This window comes from Balaenoptera acutorostrata, chromosome 12 (genome assembly GCF_949987535.1).
Source record: "Balaenoptera acutorostrata chromosome 12, mBalAcu1.1, whole genome shotgun sequence".
NCBI classification, from domain to species: Eukaryota; Metazoa; Chordata; class Mammalia; order Artiodactyla; family Balaenopteridae; genus Balaenoptera; species Balaenoptera acutorostrata.
Genome location: NC_080075.1, coordinates 38432753 through 38452966, shown reverse-complemented (window position 1 = coordinate 38452966; position 20214 = coordinate 38432753). Strand labels below are relative to the sequence as shown.

The 20214-nt window shown below is 37.3% G+C and overlaps 1 protein-coding gene across 1 annotated transcript in view; it reads right to left on the bottom strand.

Annotated features, from left to right (window-relative positions):
- Positions 1-19347, bottom strand: part of RAB1A (RAB1A, member RAS oncogene family) — a 28881-nt gene extending 9534 nt beyond the window's left edge. The window contains exons 1-2 of the mRNA XM_007189745.2: positions 19100-19347; positions 3848-3920 (exon numbers count right to left, since the gene is read on the bottom strand). Of these exons, the coding sequence (XP_007189807.1) occupies positions 3848-3920; positions 19100-19122 (96 nt within the window). The 5' untranslated portion in view covers positions 19123-19347. The remainder of the gene's footprint in view (positions 1-3847; positions 3921-19099) is intronic.
- Positions 19348-20214: the final 867 nt, after the last annotated feature.

The window sequence follows — 20214 nt, the reverse complement described above, 5'->3', positions numbered from 1 at the left end:
ACCTTGTCGTTTTTCCATTCTATATGTAATAGTTTGCGTTTGCTAACCCCAAACTCCCACTCCATCCCACCCCATCCTCCCCTCCCCTTGGCAACCACTGTCTGTTCTCTATGTCTATGAGTCTGTGTGAACCATGTTTTGAATCATGAATCAAACCAACTATAACAACACACTTCTTAGACAACTAGGGAAATTAATTTTGTTAAGTCAACAAATGTATTTTATAGGAAAATGTCCAGTTCTTAGAAATACATATTGAAGTATATAAGGGGAAAATGACACACTTGGGATCTGCATTTGCGGCACTCCCAACAAAGAGAAGGGGAAAAAGGATTAAATGAAGCCAGTGTGGGGAAGTCTTGATAATGCTGAACCTGATGTGTACATGAGACTGAAACAAAGATCACTAAAGAATAAAATGTGATCAGAGAGAGTTCCAAGTGGCTAGAGGTAGCTATGCTGACTTATTCTCCACATATATTCACACTAATGCATACACAGAATCACTGGATACTCTTGAAGCATTGAATGCAATTTGACAAAATGCTCATCATTAAATTAAAATTTTTTAATTGTCTAATAAGCATCAGGTACTATAGAAAGTGGATAGAGAACAAAATGAATGCAATAAACATTCATTCAGCACTCGTACATGCCACGTACTTTGTTAGAAATACTTATAAATGCTGTTAGAATTCTTATAAACCCCTAAATGACCCTCACTTGCGTGCCTCTGAGCCACTGCACATGCCCTTCCTACTGTCCAAATTCTCAGCATCTCCTTCTCCCCACTCCCAAGCTTTATCCCCCTACTCCCCAGTCCCTGGGTCACATGGCAATTTTTATTCATTTTTCAATTCTGAGCTCAGGCAATACTGACTGTCCAAACATTCCCCAACTAATCAGCCAATAATTAAGAGATTCTTCCCTCTGTGCTCCCAAAGCTTATTATACATTTATCATACCTTTCGCAGCTTGTCTCTACTTCAGGGGTGTGAGAATCAGTATTTTCAAAATGCATCCTAGGTGATTTTACTGTGTAGGTAGTATGAAAACCTATGACTTAGATCAATAGGCATCCTGGAAAGGATTTTCTTTGAAGCACAAATACCTCAGGCTATAGCCATTTTCCTCAGGAGAGGCCAGCTTCTTCCTACCTACCTAGAATTGCTGATTTAATACTACGAATTATTCTTAATTTTAATTAATTTTAAATATTTGCCAATTTAATAAAAATTAAGTAGTATCTAATTTTAAAGTCCTTTAAATACAAATAAAATTGAACATTTTTTTCATATTTATTGGCAATTTGTATTTCTCCTTTTGTGAACTGCCTGCTCATGTATTTGCTCATATTTCCATCAGGGCAAACATCCTTTTATTATTAATGTGTAAGTGTGCTTTATGTATTGAGAATATCACCCCTTCCTCATATATATTTTTTTCCTAGTACCATTTGTTTTCCAACATTTTTATGTGCTCAGCATTAACTTCAATGCAATCAAATTTAACAATCTTTTCTTTCCTGATTTTTTTCTGCGTTAGAAAATACTTTCACACAAGATTAAAGAGCCACCTAGGTTTTATTCTGGTACTTCCATGGTCTCATTTTTTAACCATTATATATAGTGAAGTTTTATATATATATATATATATATATATATATATATATATATATATATGGGATTCATTAATATCACTTATATCATCAGAAAAGTCATATTAAGCATTTGAGATGCTGTCAAGCTTGCAGTGGTGAATTTTAAGTTTTCTAAAATTCTAATTTTCCTTTGAAAAGCTTGAATTTATTATTACAGGCAGCAAATGCTGTTAGATATTTTCCTTGAAGTGATAATGTCTGTTCATCTGATAAAATGTGTACCCAGTACTCAATTCTACATAATTATAGTTTGTTAGTTGTTCTTTCAAGTTAAAAAAAAAAAGTTCAATGAAAAAAGCAGCTAGTTTAGCTCAAAATGGAAACTATACAAGTGCTTTTCTTTCCCTTGAGACAGCCAACATACTCCAGTCTTCAGTAAAACTACTTTATGCAAACTCCTCATTTCTTCACACAGAATATTTAAAAAAGAATACTCGAGGATCACGATTTTTTTAATTAATCATTTTTAGAAGCAACCTAAGTGTCCATCAACAGACTGAATGAATAAAGATGTATACATACACATACATATACACACAATGGAATACTACTCAGGCATAAAAAAGAATAAAATTTTGCCATTTGCAACAACATGGATGGACTTGGAGGGTATTATTGTAACTGAAATAAGTCAGACAAAGACAAATACTGTATGATATCACTTATATGTGGAATCTAAAAAAATAAACTAATGACTATAACAAAAAAGAAATAGACTCACAGTTTGTTCATAGAGAACAAACTGGCGGTTACCAGTGGGGAGAGGGAAAGACGGAGGAGCAAGACAGGGGTAGGGGATTTAGAGGTACAACCTACTATATATAAAATAAAAAGCTACAAGGACATACTGTACAACACAGGGAATAGAGCCAATATTTTATAACTATAAATGGAATATAACCTTTAAAAATTGTGAATCACTATGTTGTACACCTGAAACTTACATACTGTACATCAACTATACCTCAATTTTAAAAAGTATGAAAAAAATTAATCATTTTTACTGTTTCATCAAAGACACTCTTAAATGAAAATGGTGTTTTTCCCCGCTGTGAGTGAACAAAGGTAAACACCATGACTATGAGTATAATTTGGGGCTTAGCACTACTTCAACATGGTGCTAATAAGGCACCGGCAATTTTACCCACCACTGCTTTTGCAACATCAGACCAAAGATCAGTAGAGTGAAAAAAGGCAAATGTCTTTTGCCTTAGTACTAAGTAATTATTTACTTAGTAAATACTAATGGTTTAGTGTTATTAGGAAAGTAGTTTTGATCTCATGGACCCCGAGACGGTCCTGATAATCCCCACTGGTCCATACTCTTAAGAACCAATGATCTAGACAGTGAGAAGGAAAACATGCTAAATTTGAAGGCAGTTGATAAGACTATGAATAAGACTGTAGATTTTATTTATTAGGTCGAAAGTTATTTATCAGTTTGTAAATTTCAGCAGATAGAACTCTATGCCATTGTCAAAAAAAGTTTGTACCAGGTCCCGCTTTTTCTTTTTATTCTACTAAAGTTTTACTTGAAGATTTGTTTTCCATCAAGTCACTTTCAACACAGACCTACTATTTTCCCCTTACCTCACTACTTATGTTGGAATGAAACACTGATCTCCAAGAAGAGTATTAGACACTCTGACTTTATAACTACACTTTGCTTGAATTTCTTTGAAGAGCAACAGCATTTCTTCTATTTAAGAGTCTAGATATCACTGGGGATGTACACTTGGAGGCTTTATATATGATATATAAATTCTGGAAGAATTAATATTCTGAATAAAACTGTTTAATCTTTTGTCTACCTAGAAAACATAAACAGCATTAATTTCTTTAAAAGCATGTTGGGGCTTCCCTGGTGGCGCAGCGGTTGAGAATCTGCCTGCTAATGCAGGGGACGCGGGTTCGAGCCCTGGTCTGGGAAGATCCCACGTGCCACGGAGCAGCTGGGCCCGTGAGCCACAACTACTGAGCCTGCGCGTCTGGAGCCTGTGCGTCTGGAGCCTGTGCTCCGCAACAAAAGAGGCCACAATAGTGAGAGGCCCGCGCACCGCGATGAAGAGTAGCCCCCGCTTGCCGCAACTACAGGAAGCCCTAGCACAGAAACGAAGACCCAACACAGTAATGAATCAATCAATAAATAAATCTTTAAAAAAAAAAAGCATGTTGATTTCAACTTACTGCAAACCTAAGAAGGAGGCAAGACTTTCCAACTCCAGAGTCGCCAATCAGAAGTAACTTGAATAAATAATCACTGCAAAGAGAAAAAGAAAATCACATTAATAAAAAGCATACTGTATTGTAAGTTCTACAACAACAAGAATATAGCCAAGAATAACAGCTCACTGAGGAAGACTACAGCTCCTGAAGAGCCCATGAACGGCCTAACAGAAGACCGAACAGCCTAACAGAAGACCAAACTGCAACAAACAGCAGGAGCCCTTTTGATGAATCACTGAACATGACAGAATTATGTAAAAATAAGATAGGCAATGCCACCCATGATCTCTAATATCAGCTGAACTTCCACTTCCAAGGAATGAATGAAAGGAAACATAAGTGATATGCATTCTTGGAGGGCCCAAGACTTATGCTAGAAAAATCCCACTCTTCTGCAGTAATACAGGCAGTTAACTTTTCATTGTTCTTGCCAATGAAACGTATCTCTCCTTCAAATTCCAATCTCAAGTCATTATTTCATAGCAATCCTCCAACGAAGGGCTTTTATGATCCTTCTCTAGCATCCACCTGGAATTCTCCCCCTTTAAAAAAAAATGGATCATTTAACTTCTGAAAGTCTATATTATAAATATCTTAAACTGGAGATGCAGTAAAATCAAAGGCTGTTTGTATAAATGCACAACTTTACCAACATTCTAAGCTTGTATTAAAGCATTCTTCAGAAAACACTGAAAGCTAGGCTATGTTTATGCACCTTTACCACTGCCAAACCTAACTCAAAAAACCATCCCCAGGCACGGACACATATACACTACCAAATGTAAAACAGATAGCTAATGGGAAGCAGCCTCATAGCACAGGGAGATCAGCTAGGTGCTTTGTGTCCCCCTAGAGGGGTGGGGTAGGGAGGGTGGGAGGGAGATGCAAGAGGGAGGAGATATGGGGATATATGTATATGTATAGCTGATTCACTTTGTTATACAGCAGCAACTAACACACCATTGTGAAGCAATTATACTCCAATAAAGATGTTAAAAAACAAAACAAAACAATACATTCCCAGGGATTCTTTCATGAACCTGAAGACAACAGAGGGTCAGCCCACGGTCTCCAAAGGAATCTCTCATAGATTCTTCCCAACTCTGACCAGTTCTGTATGTTCTTTTAAAGCAATTTCAAAATGACAAAAAATCCAGAATTTACAGATTTTTTTTTAGAAGATATACATGATTCTTAATTTTCTTCCTTGTGATTTAGTTTTTAAAAAAATGCTACGTACTTAAAGTGAACCCCAAATATCACTTGCAAATGAAATGTAGATTACAATTATCAGATTTACATGTAAGCAAGATGTTTAGAAGTGATTATCTCTGTGAATATTAATCAACTGTTACCTAGGTTTATACAGTGATTTATGTATTACTCAAAACATAGCTTTCTGGTTTTACCGAGTTACCATAGTACACTTATTGTTCCTAATTATACCTAAAGGAAAGAATTTTTTTTAAAAACCAAAGTGCCATAGTCAGCAGCAAAATAAAGGTCACAGAAGGAAGTAAGCTTTTAAATAAGTCATTAAGAAGAGTTGATTGAAACACAGGATGAACTTAATAACTAACATCCTTTCCAGTTTGAGATCCTAAGGAAAAAAGGGAGTAGTGGGGATAATGATTATAAAAATTTACTCTTAATAAATTATTGATACCTAATACCAAACAACTTTTATTTTAGTCAGTACAGTTGCTGTGCTGACTCGCGTCAGTACTACTGATAGCTTTCTCTTTAATTAGACCAAATGAATTCTTAAGAATGCTGAACACTGAACATTAGCAATGAATTTACATTTCAGTCAGCAAGAAAAAAAATCACACCACCGATACTACTACAATTACTTAGTTTTTAACAAAAATTTTGATACAACAAATGCCCTGAATTTACCAGTTTCCCTCAGGACAGTGCCAAGCATCCAGTAAATACTCAATAAACATCCTCTGAATCAGTGGTACTGGACCCTTTTACAGTAAAAGACAGCACTGGGCCACATATGCTGCCTGTGGTATCATTCATTACCTTAAAGATCAATTTCTCTCTTTCAGAATAACCATACGGCTGTAAAAAACATGAATGCTTCCTAACTGTGCTACAAGTTACATTATGATTTCAAGGAAATTAGTAGTCAATTTTTTAAAAAATCACTTTTCAATTATCATTCTTTTTAAATTTTACAAACAGCATTATTTTGAAACGTTATTTAATTTATGAGTTCCTGATAATTTATGGCTCAGCGCCATTGTAAATAATATGAAGAGGGCTTCCCTGGTGGCGCAGTGGTTGAGAATCTGCCTGCTAATGCAGGGGGCACGGGTTCGAGCCCTGGTCTGGGAAGATCCCACATGCTGTGGAGCAGCTAGGCTCGTGAGCCACAACTACTGAGCCTGCGCGTCTGGAGCCTGTGCTCCGCAACAAGAGAGGCTGCGACAGTGAGAGGCCCGCGCACCGCGATGAAGAGTGGCCCCCGCTTGCCACAACTAGAGAAAGCCCTCGCATAGAAACGAAGACCCAACACAGCCAAAAAAATAAAATAAATAAATAAATAAATAAGTCAGGAGCTCTTTAAAAAAAAAAATAATATGACGAGCAGAGCACTCTGTCCCAAATGAATCTTGCTAAAGAAGGCTATTTTGTTCTCTCCCAAACCATTAGCTTCACTAACACGGCAAGAGACATGGAGGAGAATGGCAAACAAAATCAACTAACAAACTTCTTGCCTTATTGAGTTCACACACCAGGAGACTGTGATCAACAGCATGTTACCTGCACTGGAACGTTTTAAATTACCTACTCCTATAGTACCTTATTTCTAAAGTATTAATATACAGGATGTAAAATAGAATTCAGATTTGAGATCACTTAAAGACATTTCTGTAACTATAATTTACAAAACAGAACACAGTAAAAATGTTGATAGGAAATATACAAATCTAAAGTTAGAAAGCTCAATATCAGAATTTTGGTACAAAGAGTCAAGAATAATTTAGCAAATAGTAAGACTTTAAATGTATTTTTCTTTTATTCTCAAGAATTTGGATTAAGTTTTCAGTCTGCAATACCATTTTGACTTAAGTGAAAAAATTGAATTATATCAGTTGAGAAATCTTTATAGAAGTACAACTGTAATCACCACTCACCTAAATCAGATAGTTCTAGTAAATCCTATCCACTGTTCCCAATGAGAATTTCCTCAGGTTTTTTTCATGTCTAATTTACTATGACAATGACACTTCATATTTTCTCCCCATAAGTAGTCTGGAGTCTGTTTTCCCCCACTCTCATGTTTAACATACCTATCTGTGTGAAGGTAAACTGACTTATTCATCCAAAATATAACACTGTGCCTTTTACAAAGGACTGTGCTAAGAGATCAGAGAACATGTTAATTTTGCATTTTTAATCAGGTCTCTTTCATTGTGAGAAACACCTAAAGAATATCTATAGCCATCCTTGAGTAACATTTTGGGCAAAATGCTAGAGAAAAAAATTTACAGGGACATGGCATATTAAAAGGACAAACACCAACCTCAATGGCCAAGGCAACAATTTGAGCCACAAAGTAAACAATCATGTACTGGATTATAACCCAAAGAATAAAATAAATATCCATGAGTCCATAAGTGTATAAATCATTAATTAAATAAATAGGAGAGGAGAGACAACACTTCCTTACACGAGGATTCAAACTAATGCATGTAGAAGGAATGAGAGAAATAGAAAATCACTGGTAGATTAACTGCTGCAGGCAAGATCCACTGATGAATGCTAAAATTAGTGGGTGAAACTTCAAGGAGAATTAGGATATTTGCACGGCCTCAAAATTTGTCCCCTCCCAAATATTTATTACTGCAGTGGTTTTAACATATGCCCACAAATTCTTTGAACACTCCTCCCTCCAGGAAATGGAGCTTAGTTTCCTTCCCCTGAGTGTGGGTTCTTAACGACTGGTTTCTAACAGAGTGTAGAAAGGGAAAAATAGTAATTTTACACTGGAGAAACCTGACAGATGCCACCTTTACTAAGTGATCAACGTGAACATCACCAGCAATAAGTCATATTGATATCATGTACCTTCTGATATGATGTTATGAGTAGAGTGCTTCACCTCTATGGTATCTCTCTCCAAATCCATAACCCCAGTCTAATCATGAGAAAACATCAGACAAATGCATACTGAGGGAAATTTACAAAGTACCTAAACTCTTCAAAACTGTCAAGGTCATGAAAAATAAGATTGAGAAACTCACAGACTGAAGGAGGCCAACATGATATAACAATTAAATACAATATGGTATCTTGGATTAGGTTCTGGAACAGAAGAATGACATTAGCAGAAAAACTGGAGAAATTGGAATAAAAGTCTATAGTTTAGTTCATAGTTTACCAATGTTAATATCTTAATTTTGATAAATGTACCATGGTATATAAGATGTTAATATTGGGAAAGCTGGGTGAAGGGTATCTCTGTACTACTTTTGCAACTCTTCTGTAAATCTAAATTTATTTCAAAATAAAAAGGTTTTAGAAAAACAAACTATGAGGACATTAGTGAAATAGGTACAATCTCGTTGAAAAGCTAGCCCCTGATATTTTTTAAACATGAGAGACATATTTTGTGTTTTCTCGAGTTAAATCAACAATCATAAATCATGCTGGATTCTGTAAAATAAAAACTTTGCTTTTGAGGCACAAGTATTTTTTGAGAATATTAATTTAAAGTGGAAATAATTCAGTGAGAAAGTAAGACAGTTAAGACTGACATAGATTAAGGCTCGATGGAAAGGGGCAGATTCAACCTTTTAACAATTGGATGGTGGGATGTCAAATATAGTAGCAAATGAAAAATTATTTTTGCTATCAGTTTCTCCTTAAGTCTACTCCTGGTCTACTTCAGCAATACTCTAGATCCTCTATTTCCATTATTTATGATCTGAACATAATCGTGATACCCATGCCATTTTTGCATGTAAGCATTAACATTTTCTATATCTTAAAAAATGTCACTATTGTGAGAGCATGAAACAATATTTTTAAAAAGTTACCAAAACCCATTTTGACTCAAAATTCTATTTAGGTAAAATGTTTTCCTTTTTATGAAGTTAACAAACTACATCTATAAAATATAGTAGAAGATGAATCTGCTTGTTGCTGAATCTAAAATACTACTCGGAATTCTATAATCTCAAAAGAGACTACTACGTGATACTGTTATGTAAAAAGATTATAGACTATGTTTGTCTAGTATAACCCATTTTTGTTAAAAAAAAATTTGTACACAGATAAAAGATTTTGGGGAAAAAATGGACACTTCTAAATTGTACGATTACACTTGATCTTTTCTTTATATTTTTAAAAAACAGTCTGCAGTCAGACTGTATTACTTTTCTAACCAGAAAAAAAAATGTCATTTGAGGGGAGGAAAAATTTTTAATCAATGATTTATTCAATGACTGAACAACCTTACAAGTTCTTTCAGCATACCTGTCCTAACACAAATGACATCTAAGTAGGTAGCGTAGGTCAAGGTTGTAAGCAGACAGCACTGGCACATTCCCAATATAGCCACAAAGATATGAAGTCAACTTTTTGGATTAAATAAGAATAAACATTTTTTTCTTCTTTTATGAAACAAAATTTGGATTACCAGACATAGTTCACCTGTCAATGAATATAAGAGATAGCTGACTGACATTAACACAAGTTTCAACTACCCTTTGGAAACACACCAAGGAAGACAAAAGTAAACAGTGGAAAACTATATAATTGTTTTTATCCAAACAGTACCCCCAAAATACAAATTTCACAGTGTCAGCTGTAAGTATATCTTAGAAAAGGCCTACTATTTTAAAAAGTTCAATGGAACCTAAATTTGTTCTCTTTCACCTAGAACAAGTTCACTTGCATGATAGGAATCATGTAGTTTTATCTTTTTATAAAATCATACTTGAAAACAGCCTAAAACTAAGCTTACATAACAAATTTAAAACAGAATCATGGTTATGATATTATGATATAGTGGCCAAATAAACTTGAATTCACTTTTAAACTACACACTAGTCTATTAGTCTTTGGGGTATGGAATGATTAATAAAACTTGAGCTGCAATAATTGTGCTTGACATCTACTTTTCTTCTTCACTCACTTTAAGTATGCTCCACAGAACACAATTCAAAATTGACCATCAGGGGACTTCCCTGGTGGTCCAGTGGTTAAGATTCTGCACTTCCACTGCAGGGGGCATGGGTTCTGGGCAGGGAACTAAGATCCCACATGCCATGTGGTGTGGCGGCAACAACAACAAAATTGCCCATCAGGCTGGATAAAAGAGGTAAGAACTTTTAGTTACTTCATATGCTTCTATATCATTTGAATTTTACAGAGTACATACTACTTTTGTGATTAAATTAAAAAACTAAATAAACCTTCAGCTATGGACAAAAGCAGCCTGTTAGTCAAAATAAACAATTACCAAGAATCTGAGAGGGCAACAGTCTTTCCACCATATTTAAGAAAATAGCCAAGCAATTTTTTAAAAACTCTCCCCATAACTGACCCCTAAAACTACATAAAAAAAAAATATTTAGAGACAATAGATTAATTTTCCAGGTTCCACTTTAGCTCTGTTTAAAACAGTGTTCCAAAAATCCAAAGCTGGAATTCTGAAAATGAGGGAAGCTTTGGTTGTTCTGAAGAAGTAGTAAGCCATACAAGAGGACAAAAGAGTAAATGGTCTTACCACGTACATAACAGCAAATATTTAGTGAAAAACGCACCAAGGAGGGGCTGTAAGTGTCCATACCTCCTTACCTTTCAAAGCCTGCATGGGTTTTAGACCTGGAAAGAACTGTATTTGAATTCAGGCTTCATCACATACTAGCTACAAGATCTTGAAGTAAGGTACTTACCTATCACCATGAGGCTCTATTTCCTCATCTGTAAGAAGGTTCAATTAGCACTCTCTACCACCCAATTAGGCTCTGGTCAAGATTATAAACATTGCCTCTAAAGCATTTAGCACAGTGTCTGGTACAGGAGCACAATAAGTGGCAATTATTATTATTTTTCCTTCCTCCCTCCAAATCAGGATGCAACCTGATGAAAAATCTCAAGAGCTACAGACAAAAACTTTGAAGCTATTTATCCAAAGTTTCAGTACAGATGATGGATGGGTGACGAAGTATCACAGGAGTTTACCAGTATAATCTAAAGTAAAAGTGTAAAAATTACCAGCTAACAGTTATAAGTACTATGATAACAACTCCCAAAGTCTAGCAACACATGAAACAGTAACACGGTCTGCAGCAAATGTGCCTGCCTCTCCAGCAAGAGACAGGCGTTCTCTGCTTTACTTGCTTTTCTCACAGAAAGACATCCATGACTTTAAGGCCCCAAGTATAAGTATTCAAGAATAGTCAGGAGAGTAGAAAAACTGAGAATGGATAAGATAATTAACTTCAAGCCTAGAGAAGCTTTAAATATCAACCCAACACAAGATGTGAAGAAAGTCAAAGGGCCATTCACAATACATCTCACAAACCCTTCTTAACATTTTTAAAAAGGCCTCTCCAATCACGAATTTTAGACAGAACTGACCACAAAAATGCTAGTTGCCTAATTAACTGGCTTAATTTTAAATTCCTAGAAGTTAACCACACACACTAAACTGGAAACAGCATACTTGGACTGTAAAATCACAGGCCCTTGAGTTAAAATTCCAATTCTACTGCTTCCTCTGAATGCCCCTGGGCAAGCCATTTAACTCTTCTCTGGCTCTGATTTCTATAAAATTAGGACACTATTTCTTCATACTATTAGGGGAAATAATGGACATACATAAAACTTCTGACTAGTGGTGGGAACTCAAATTGTTATTTGTTGACCTTATCCCAAGACTAGTGTCAGGGCTTCTGGAAAGTCCTCCTCAGTGCTCTGTTCCTCTCCAGCTAAAGCAATATAACTAAAACTTTCTGTTAATAATAGAAATCCTAGGCCCCTTCTCCAAATCTTTTGCACTATTATGCCATCTTATTCTTTAAAAATATCACAAGATTTAATTTGTGCTAATACTGTTAAATTTGACTATGCTTGCTTGAGCTTGAGTCTTCTTAACTGGTAAGCACCTGGGAGCAAAGTCTGTGTTTTATAATTAAAAAATAAAAACCCCTCAACTCCTAGCATAGTCTAACTGATAAAAGAGAAAGAAAGGGCTGGCTATTTTCTTTACCAAGCTTTTTTTCCAGGGAAATCAGATTGTGTGTGCGTGTGTGTGCGTGTGTGTACATTCACAGGAAGATTTTAAATATCTGTACTGAAAACATTTTTCAAATAGACAAGATCAGAGATCAATGTGAAATGATTAAATGTGTTAGAAAAGCATTAAAATTGAAACCACTTGCATATATATATTACATATATTCTTAAATATATTCTAACATCCCTTACTGGAATACACGTGTCAACTCCTGCATAGCACTGTACAGTTTACTCTTGAGACTCAGAACTGAGGCGGTACTAATCACATTATAAAGAAACAGGCTCAAAAGGCATAAATGACTTTTATGAGGTAAGTGGTGGTGTGAACTTAAACCTAGGGTTTACAACTCTAAATGCTGGGGTTTTTTTTGTTTTTTTTATATCTCACCACATTCCCTCAATGATATATACTCAGATATGATAAAAATGTCAGTAAACATGTTAAGTCCTACTTTGTATATAAAACCTATCAGAATGAATCAAACCACCTATGAACTAGCATAAAGACCTGACCAAATATAAAGAAAAGTGTAATTCACTGCTTAAATTAACTTAGAACATTTGTCTTAGTAGAGAATAAGTTAGTTCAGCTCAAAAGAGCATGGTAAATTTTGGAGTTCAGACTACATTAGCTTTAGTAAGTGATGAACCCAGTTGCTCTTTATGAGGACAGATGCCAGCCACCAACCCAAAAATTAAGCACTAAATAATTATCCAGTGTATATTTGACAAAGTTGCTTCAAATGTCCTTTTATAAATCTGGCTACTTAACTATTTTTATAAATCCCATCTAATTTGATTAAGACTATATTACATATTACACTTGGCTAGGCATTTATCCTAATTACATCCATATGAATTTTAAGGTAGTAAAGATACTGCAGAGATGACATTGTTCTTAATGTGAACACTAATGTTCTGTGAACTTACTGTGCCTTTGTTTCAAGAATCTTGGAAACACTTCATATATTAGTAACCTAATGAGAAACAAACAGGTAAGCATTTTAATAAAAGGAGAGGAAAAGCACAGACTAGGTCATCAAAACAAAGCCATGCCCAAACAAATCTCACATTTCGAAATTTATCAGTTCAGGATACCAGATTTAAAATTAAACTCTGTCCCTCTTGGGTTTCCACATTTCAAAAGAATTGGTAGTGAACATTCTCTTTTCTGTTTTCAATCTTCTAAATCAGGCATTCTTAACTTGAGGTTCATGAATAGGCTCAGGGAATGTGAACAACTTGCAACTTCATGCAAAATGTTATGAGCATGTATACACATAGGGAGCAGATCCACAGGGTTCGTCAAATACTCCTAGGGGTACATGACCATAAATGGGTTAAGAATAACTGCCCTAAATCAAGTTACTGGAAAATATCTATGGGCAGAGTAGCAAGGACAAAGAACAATTCCACTTAAGTACTATTGTTATTCAAAAAAATACATTCAGACAAGTTAAATCCATCACTGTTCCTAGAAAACTTCAATTACATAATTCACTCAATTTCCTTTGTAAAGATCACTAGTTTGAGATGCAGACTGCATAAAATGCCCTGGGTAAAGACCCTAGCCAAGTAGCTGGCACAAAGAGTAAGCACTTGTTAAACAGTAGCTATTATTATTAAAAATAATGTTTCCAAAGAGTGGTCACCCTTGTGAGCAAAGGTAACACTACCTGTCAGAATTGGGAATCTATAAACATGGAACAGAGTAAACAACTGGAACCTATCAACAATCTTGGATTTAATAAAGTGGGGTGTTCTGACCAACTGAGCCATCAGTCACAAAAGTACTGATGTACTTTTGTGACTGATGGTCACAAAAAAGTAGGAATATTTCATTTCCTACCTCTCCTTTGTACCCTATTTCTTCACGTTTAACTCAGTAAACAAACCAACAAACACTTGTTCTCTGGTTCCCTAAGGCCTCAGGATTATTTTTTTCCCCAAAATATCATTACACCATTACCCTTTTATAATCTGAAACATCACAGGGTGGTTCCAAAGAAAAGCCAAGACTTTGTTTTTTTTCCCTAAATTCTATTCCAGATATCAAAGAAGCAATCTCTTCTCAGCCCCACCTTCTACAAGAAAACAGTGGAATAGTCTGACTGTTCCCCTCTCCCTGTAAGATTAAAAAACAAAAGGGGCGGAGGGGACATTTTGCCTAAATCTCTTACTAAAACTCCAAAATGTAGTTCAGACAAACAGTGGTAAAAAGCAGGTAAGTTACACATCTAAAATATCTCCTGCACTGGCATCCTACACCCATTTTCAGTTTCTCTTCATCTTAAAACACTCAAAGTATTTTTTAGCAAATCTTTAAAAATCTCAAAATCTTAAAAAGCATTTTATTTAACCCTGTTTTTATATATTAGGAAAGAGACAAGAGTAGGTAACATTAGCAAAAGGAAGCTATTCTTAACTATCAAAAATGAAACTTAACTATTACAACTACAAATAGTAAAACCATCATATATGTACAATCAAAAGTTGCCAAGGAGAGAAAACACACACGGCCAAAGGACTGCTGATAGGCTATGAATCCAGCAAGATGCTTAGCACTTGTTAATCATAATAACTTAGATAAATCACTAAGATTGCTTCTAGAATAAAAACTGAAATATTAAAGAAATTACTCAGAAAGCAAAATTCTCTTTAAAAGTCAACTAAACAGTCGGCAAGAGAACACTTGATTCTGAAGCTCTTCCACCTTTAAGACAAAAAAAAAAAAAAGAAAAAACCTTGAACATGTAAGAAACTGTCAACATCTTATACTTTAACCTAATTATGATGAAAAAGAAGAAGAAAATTTTAAATGCAAAATTTCAGTTTCTTTCAATGATCCTTCAAGATCATCCATTCACACAAAACTCTTAAGATGGAAAGTCTATGTAGCTACTGGTAACTTACATTACCCAAAGAATTACATACATTGATTCTCTACGGACAATAATCATATTCTGAATAGTGAGAATACCTCTTCTTTAAACTTCTTTGAATTTCTCAAATCATTACCAACACGACGAAAAAGTCATCAAGGCAACCAACAAAAAGAAAATCTATTTTTAGTTGATTTCTGCTTCTTTTCTAATTAAAAAAATTCTAACTAAAAATTATGTAAAAGGCAGTAATGATATACTTACTAATGAAATTACACTCTGTCAGACAGATAACAGAACTGATTAACTTGTTTTTACCTTTAAACCCTTAAGTTAAAAGACAGATTTATTCAAGGCAGAGCGCTGGCAAAAAAAAAAAAAAAAAAGTCAGATGTTCCTTGAGTCTACCATGACAGAAAACAAAGTTTAAGAGACTGACTAAAACTTAAGCCATGATATTTTAAAAAGTTAAAAACAAGGTAAATTTTTTTTTAAACAAATTTTTTCTGCATTAAACTAGTCGATTCAAAGAGACTACTACATATAGTTCCTCCTACCGTAGTTAACTGGCATATTCATGATAGGTACACCTACTTTATTCTTAACACACTCCTTGATGAAGCGGCCAAAATTATCTTCTTGACACTAAAAAAAAAAAATCTGCTAGAAGCTAATGGATTAGGAAAAATGCTTCTGGTATGAGAATAATGTTAAGTATTTCTTAAGCAGTGTGCTGAAATAATCACTGCCTGCTTCACCACCTAGCTCAGGAAAATCAAAATCTTTCCTCAAATCTCCAGAAAAAAAAGAAAGCTCTGATCCTTTCCATCTACTTTTTCCACCGCTCAGATTCCACTTCAGTTGCATTTTGTTTTTGTTTGCAGCATTTGTAATTCAAGCGAGTCAGTCATTACCCTTAATTTCTACCATAAAGATAACCCAGGGCCATCATTTCTCCCAAATCAGCCAAATAACATAGAAAGTAGTCAAAGAAAAAGCTTAAAATTTAATCATTGATTGACATATTTCTTATTCTCCTCACTCCCAAACCAAAAGCTTACAACTTAAAGATCATAAAGTAAAAGCATCCAGTAATAAAGCTAGCAACAGGTAATCGTATGTCAACCTACCTATATAAATCTAAAATCCTGTTCATTCTGAGAGAACCAAACTTTTTCTTTTGTCAAAAACACATTTTCAGTACCAAATTCAGCAGCACCCATAAAGCAGATTTTGAAAGTTTCTAAAAGGATTAAGATAAATAGTAGATGATAAACCAAAACAAGGAACATTTGGGGGTGCACCTGTAAACATTACCTAGTATACTATTATTTCAAATTAGCATATAAAGTATACGCTATAATACACATGTATTATAATGTACAATATTGTACCTGGCATATAATAAGTGGCCATAAATGTTAGCTATTAGGATAACACTGTGGAATCATGAAAGGCACTCATTCATTAAAAGTTTTAACTTAAGAAAAAAACATGCGATTTTAAAGTTTAGAACAAGGTTTTAAAGCAAATGGATTTGTGTTTGGGTGATTAAACTGTAAGAATTTCCTTCTTTTCTCTATTTTCCAATTTTTCTCTACTTTTATGATGGTAACAAACTATTAAAGATAAAAAAAAGAAACTGCTGAACTCAGATTTCTAAAAATCTGCTTGCTGGTTGCCTTTGTGACCTTCTGTAATAAAATACCACCTCCTCTCACCTTAGTACTTTTCACTAGTGCTTTTCGAAACGTTTTCCCAAACTCCTAGGTTATTTTACTTAAGAGACAGTCTAGAATATAAATACAGTAGCCCAGGTACAGGCACACTCAAGGCCATAAAAATATACAAATGATTTCTGGGACTGATTCTGTTGAGGTCATTAATCTAGAGTCCTCAAAAGAAAGAATGGTTTGGCACTCTATTTACTTAAGAATTACTACCCTTGCCATTTATTAACCATTCTTCTTTCTTCTTCCCTCTTGAACAATCCTTCTCACTCCCTCTGCTTCTCCAAATCTAATGCTAGTAACTCCCTTACTGGTTTGTTTTCTCTAAGATCTTTCTAAACCCTACTAGCCAACCACAAGCCCATACCTTCTTTGAAAATCTTGTGGCTCCAATCCATGCCACGCATCTGGAACTTGCCATACGTATTGGTATTTAACATATATAAAATCTATTTTTTATATTCTATTATAAGTTCCTTGCAGGTAAGGATTATATTCTTAAATCCCAGCACTACTGGAATGCCTCACATAATGATGTACACCATCTACACTGCTCTTACAGTTTACGAAATTGTTCTACATATACTTGAGCCTCACAACTACCCGGACAGGAATAAAGATGACTGTCCTATTTTACAAAAGGAGAAACAAATTCAGAGTCTAAATCATTTGTCATGGTTCTGTCCAACTAATCTTCAAGAGCTATTTACAGTACTAAATATATGTAGCAAATTTAAGAAACTCCCTGAACAGAAGAAAAACCTCCATAAAATGGAAAATCCATGTACTTTACTGTTGCCAGGAAAGCTACTAAATTAGGGACCTCAAGTTCAACTCTGCCCAACTATGCAAAACCAACTTTGTCCTTGGAGCCCTTGATAAAAAACTGCCAACACAGCAAATCTGACACTACTAGAACACTGTCTTCAACTTCTTAAGGTATATAAAATTTTAATAAAATACTATGGCTTCCATTTAGAACAAAAAGGGACATTTCAGCGTCAAACCACAGTATTACAAAACTTGAAGTCAGAATGCATTTTGCAAGAGCCATGTGACACACACATGACAGTCAGCTAAACCCATGGGCGGACCTTTTAGGGGAAATGTTCAGCAGTAACTGACCAAAGCAGCAAATAAACTCAACATTTAGGTCAAACACTGATCTTTGCTTTAAAAAATTCCCCCGTTTCCCTCAAAGCCTTCTGACACTGAAGAGGAATACCAATTAAATCTCCTTCAATTATTCCTAAATTTCAATATGCAAACTGTAGAAGGATGTTTTTAAGGGCCATTAAGAACCCAAGAAAGTCTTCCCAAGGAAAGCGAACACCAGTTCCCAGGAAAGGTGCCAGGTGTGTCACATCTGCTGTGATGACTTACTGAGTAAGCAAGAAAAAGAAATGCATTAACTTTTCATGACACGTCATGGAACCTCATTCCCTATCTGCAAGCATTCAAGTAGGTAATCCAAACCCTACAGATCTATCATAGGGCCCATTCGTTTCTCTTTCAACCTGAAAGCAAAGCCTTCCTTTCAGTTGGTAACATCACAAAGATGTCCCTAGGTTTTAGTGCTGGTGTTTTGTTTTTCCCTTGACCTACACATGGCAAAATGACTGTAGTGTCCTCAAAAAAATAAAAAATTCTCACAAATGCCCAGGTTTTTGGGACGGCAATGGGACCGCTGAGTTCGTAAAGAACTCCAGGAAAAAACTAAAAAAGAGAACTAAAAATTTTAAATCGCTTCTCACCATCTACCCATTCCCCTAAATCCCACGCAATCCTGAAAAGCATCCATATTACCTACAAACTGGCGCGGAGGGTGGAAGAGAGAGCCAACAAGCTCAAGATTTGCAAGTAAAGCTGGTTTCCACCCCGACGGCTCTGACAGCTCCGCAGACCGCGGGCGCAGGGTCTAACAGTGTCCTCTAGTAGAGTTCTCCCACCCCATCCCCTCCCTCCCCTTACAAACAGGTCCTCCTTCAAAAGTCACTGCCTCCAAGAGAAGCTACCCCTTCCCACGACCCCACCACCGACTCCCCGACGCCCCAACCCCCTTACCAGACTGTTTCTCCGCACCGGCCTGGCACTCAGGCCAGGACTCCAACCAGACCGGGTCCAGGCCCGGGCGGCTCACCCCTCCGGCCCGATCCCTCCCCCCGACCGCCCCTCCTCCGTCAGACAATGGGGCCCGACTCCCCGCCGCCAACCTCTCCTGCCCCATCACCCCCACCTCACCCCGGCCGAGGCCCCCGCCTCCGCCCTCCTCGCCCCCTCTAAGCTTTCCCAAGCTGGCCCACGGACCCAGCCGACCGGTGCTCTCCTGCACTCACTATTCGGGATTCATGCTGGACATGTCACTGCAGCTGCCGCCGCCGCCACCGCCGCCCTTGCTGCTGCAGCCGCCGCCCTGACTCTCCGCGCCACGGGTAGTCGAAGGGAGAGGAATGAGATACGCTGTTCCGAGAGAGCAAACGTCTTCCCCCGACTCCGTCCCCTTAGAACACAATCAGCAGCCGCCACCACTCAGCTATCGCTTCCACCCAAAATGGCCGCCGGCGAACCAGGAAATAGGAAAGCCTTAGACCAAGGGGCCTTTACACAGCCCAAAGGGCGGCCGCACCGCGTGGCATGCCGGGAAAGAGAGTTGCGAGCGTGGCTGCGGGCGCTGGGGAACGACGGTACGGCGCCGCGACCCGGACTCAGCTTCCCGCCAAGCCCCGCGTTTCTGGCGCACGCGTACTTGAGGGGTTGTCGCCCGCCCTATTCCCCCCCTCTCCCAACACCCCCCGCTCCGCCCCTCCCTGCTCCCCTCCCCTCGGACTCTCTGGCTAGGACTTCGCTAGGACTCCCCCTAGCGGATTGGCTAAGGCCGAGCGGCCCTGGTGATGTCATCAGTGAGACGTGGCAGCCAGGCGAGTCAGCGCCCCACGGGGGAGGGGAGGGACTGAGGGCTGTGCTGGCCGCTGGCGGAAGAAGGGGATGCGGATCAGGGAACCCTGAGCGGCGGGGAGAGAGGGGTTGGAACCCGAGGGACGCCTGAGTGTCTAGGCGGAGGGAAGGGGGACTAGAGGTCTTGCCTCCTGTGCGCCTTTTGTTGGCCTGACCAGCTTGAGGCTTGAGCTTCCCGGCTGGTCCCAGGACCTCCGCTCTAAGGATGGAAGAAGAGTCCAGGGGCCTCTGCGGAAAACTTTGGGTCTTTGGAAAACACGAAGCCGTTCTTTCAGTTCTCTTCCTCACTCACCCAACCCCACTGGGTCTGGTCATCGACCAGTGTTGGCCGCAGGCACTACCATTTTCTTGTTTGATCTCTTACATTCCTTTTCCAGCCCCTCTCTGATCACGTCAGCCTGGATATTGCAGCAAACTCCGAGTGGACTATCTGCCTCTGTCTCTTCTCTGCCCCATGCCATTTGCACCCATATCCAGACGTATCTTCCTGAAACAT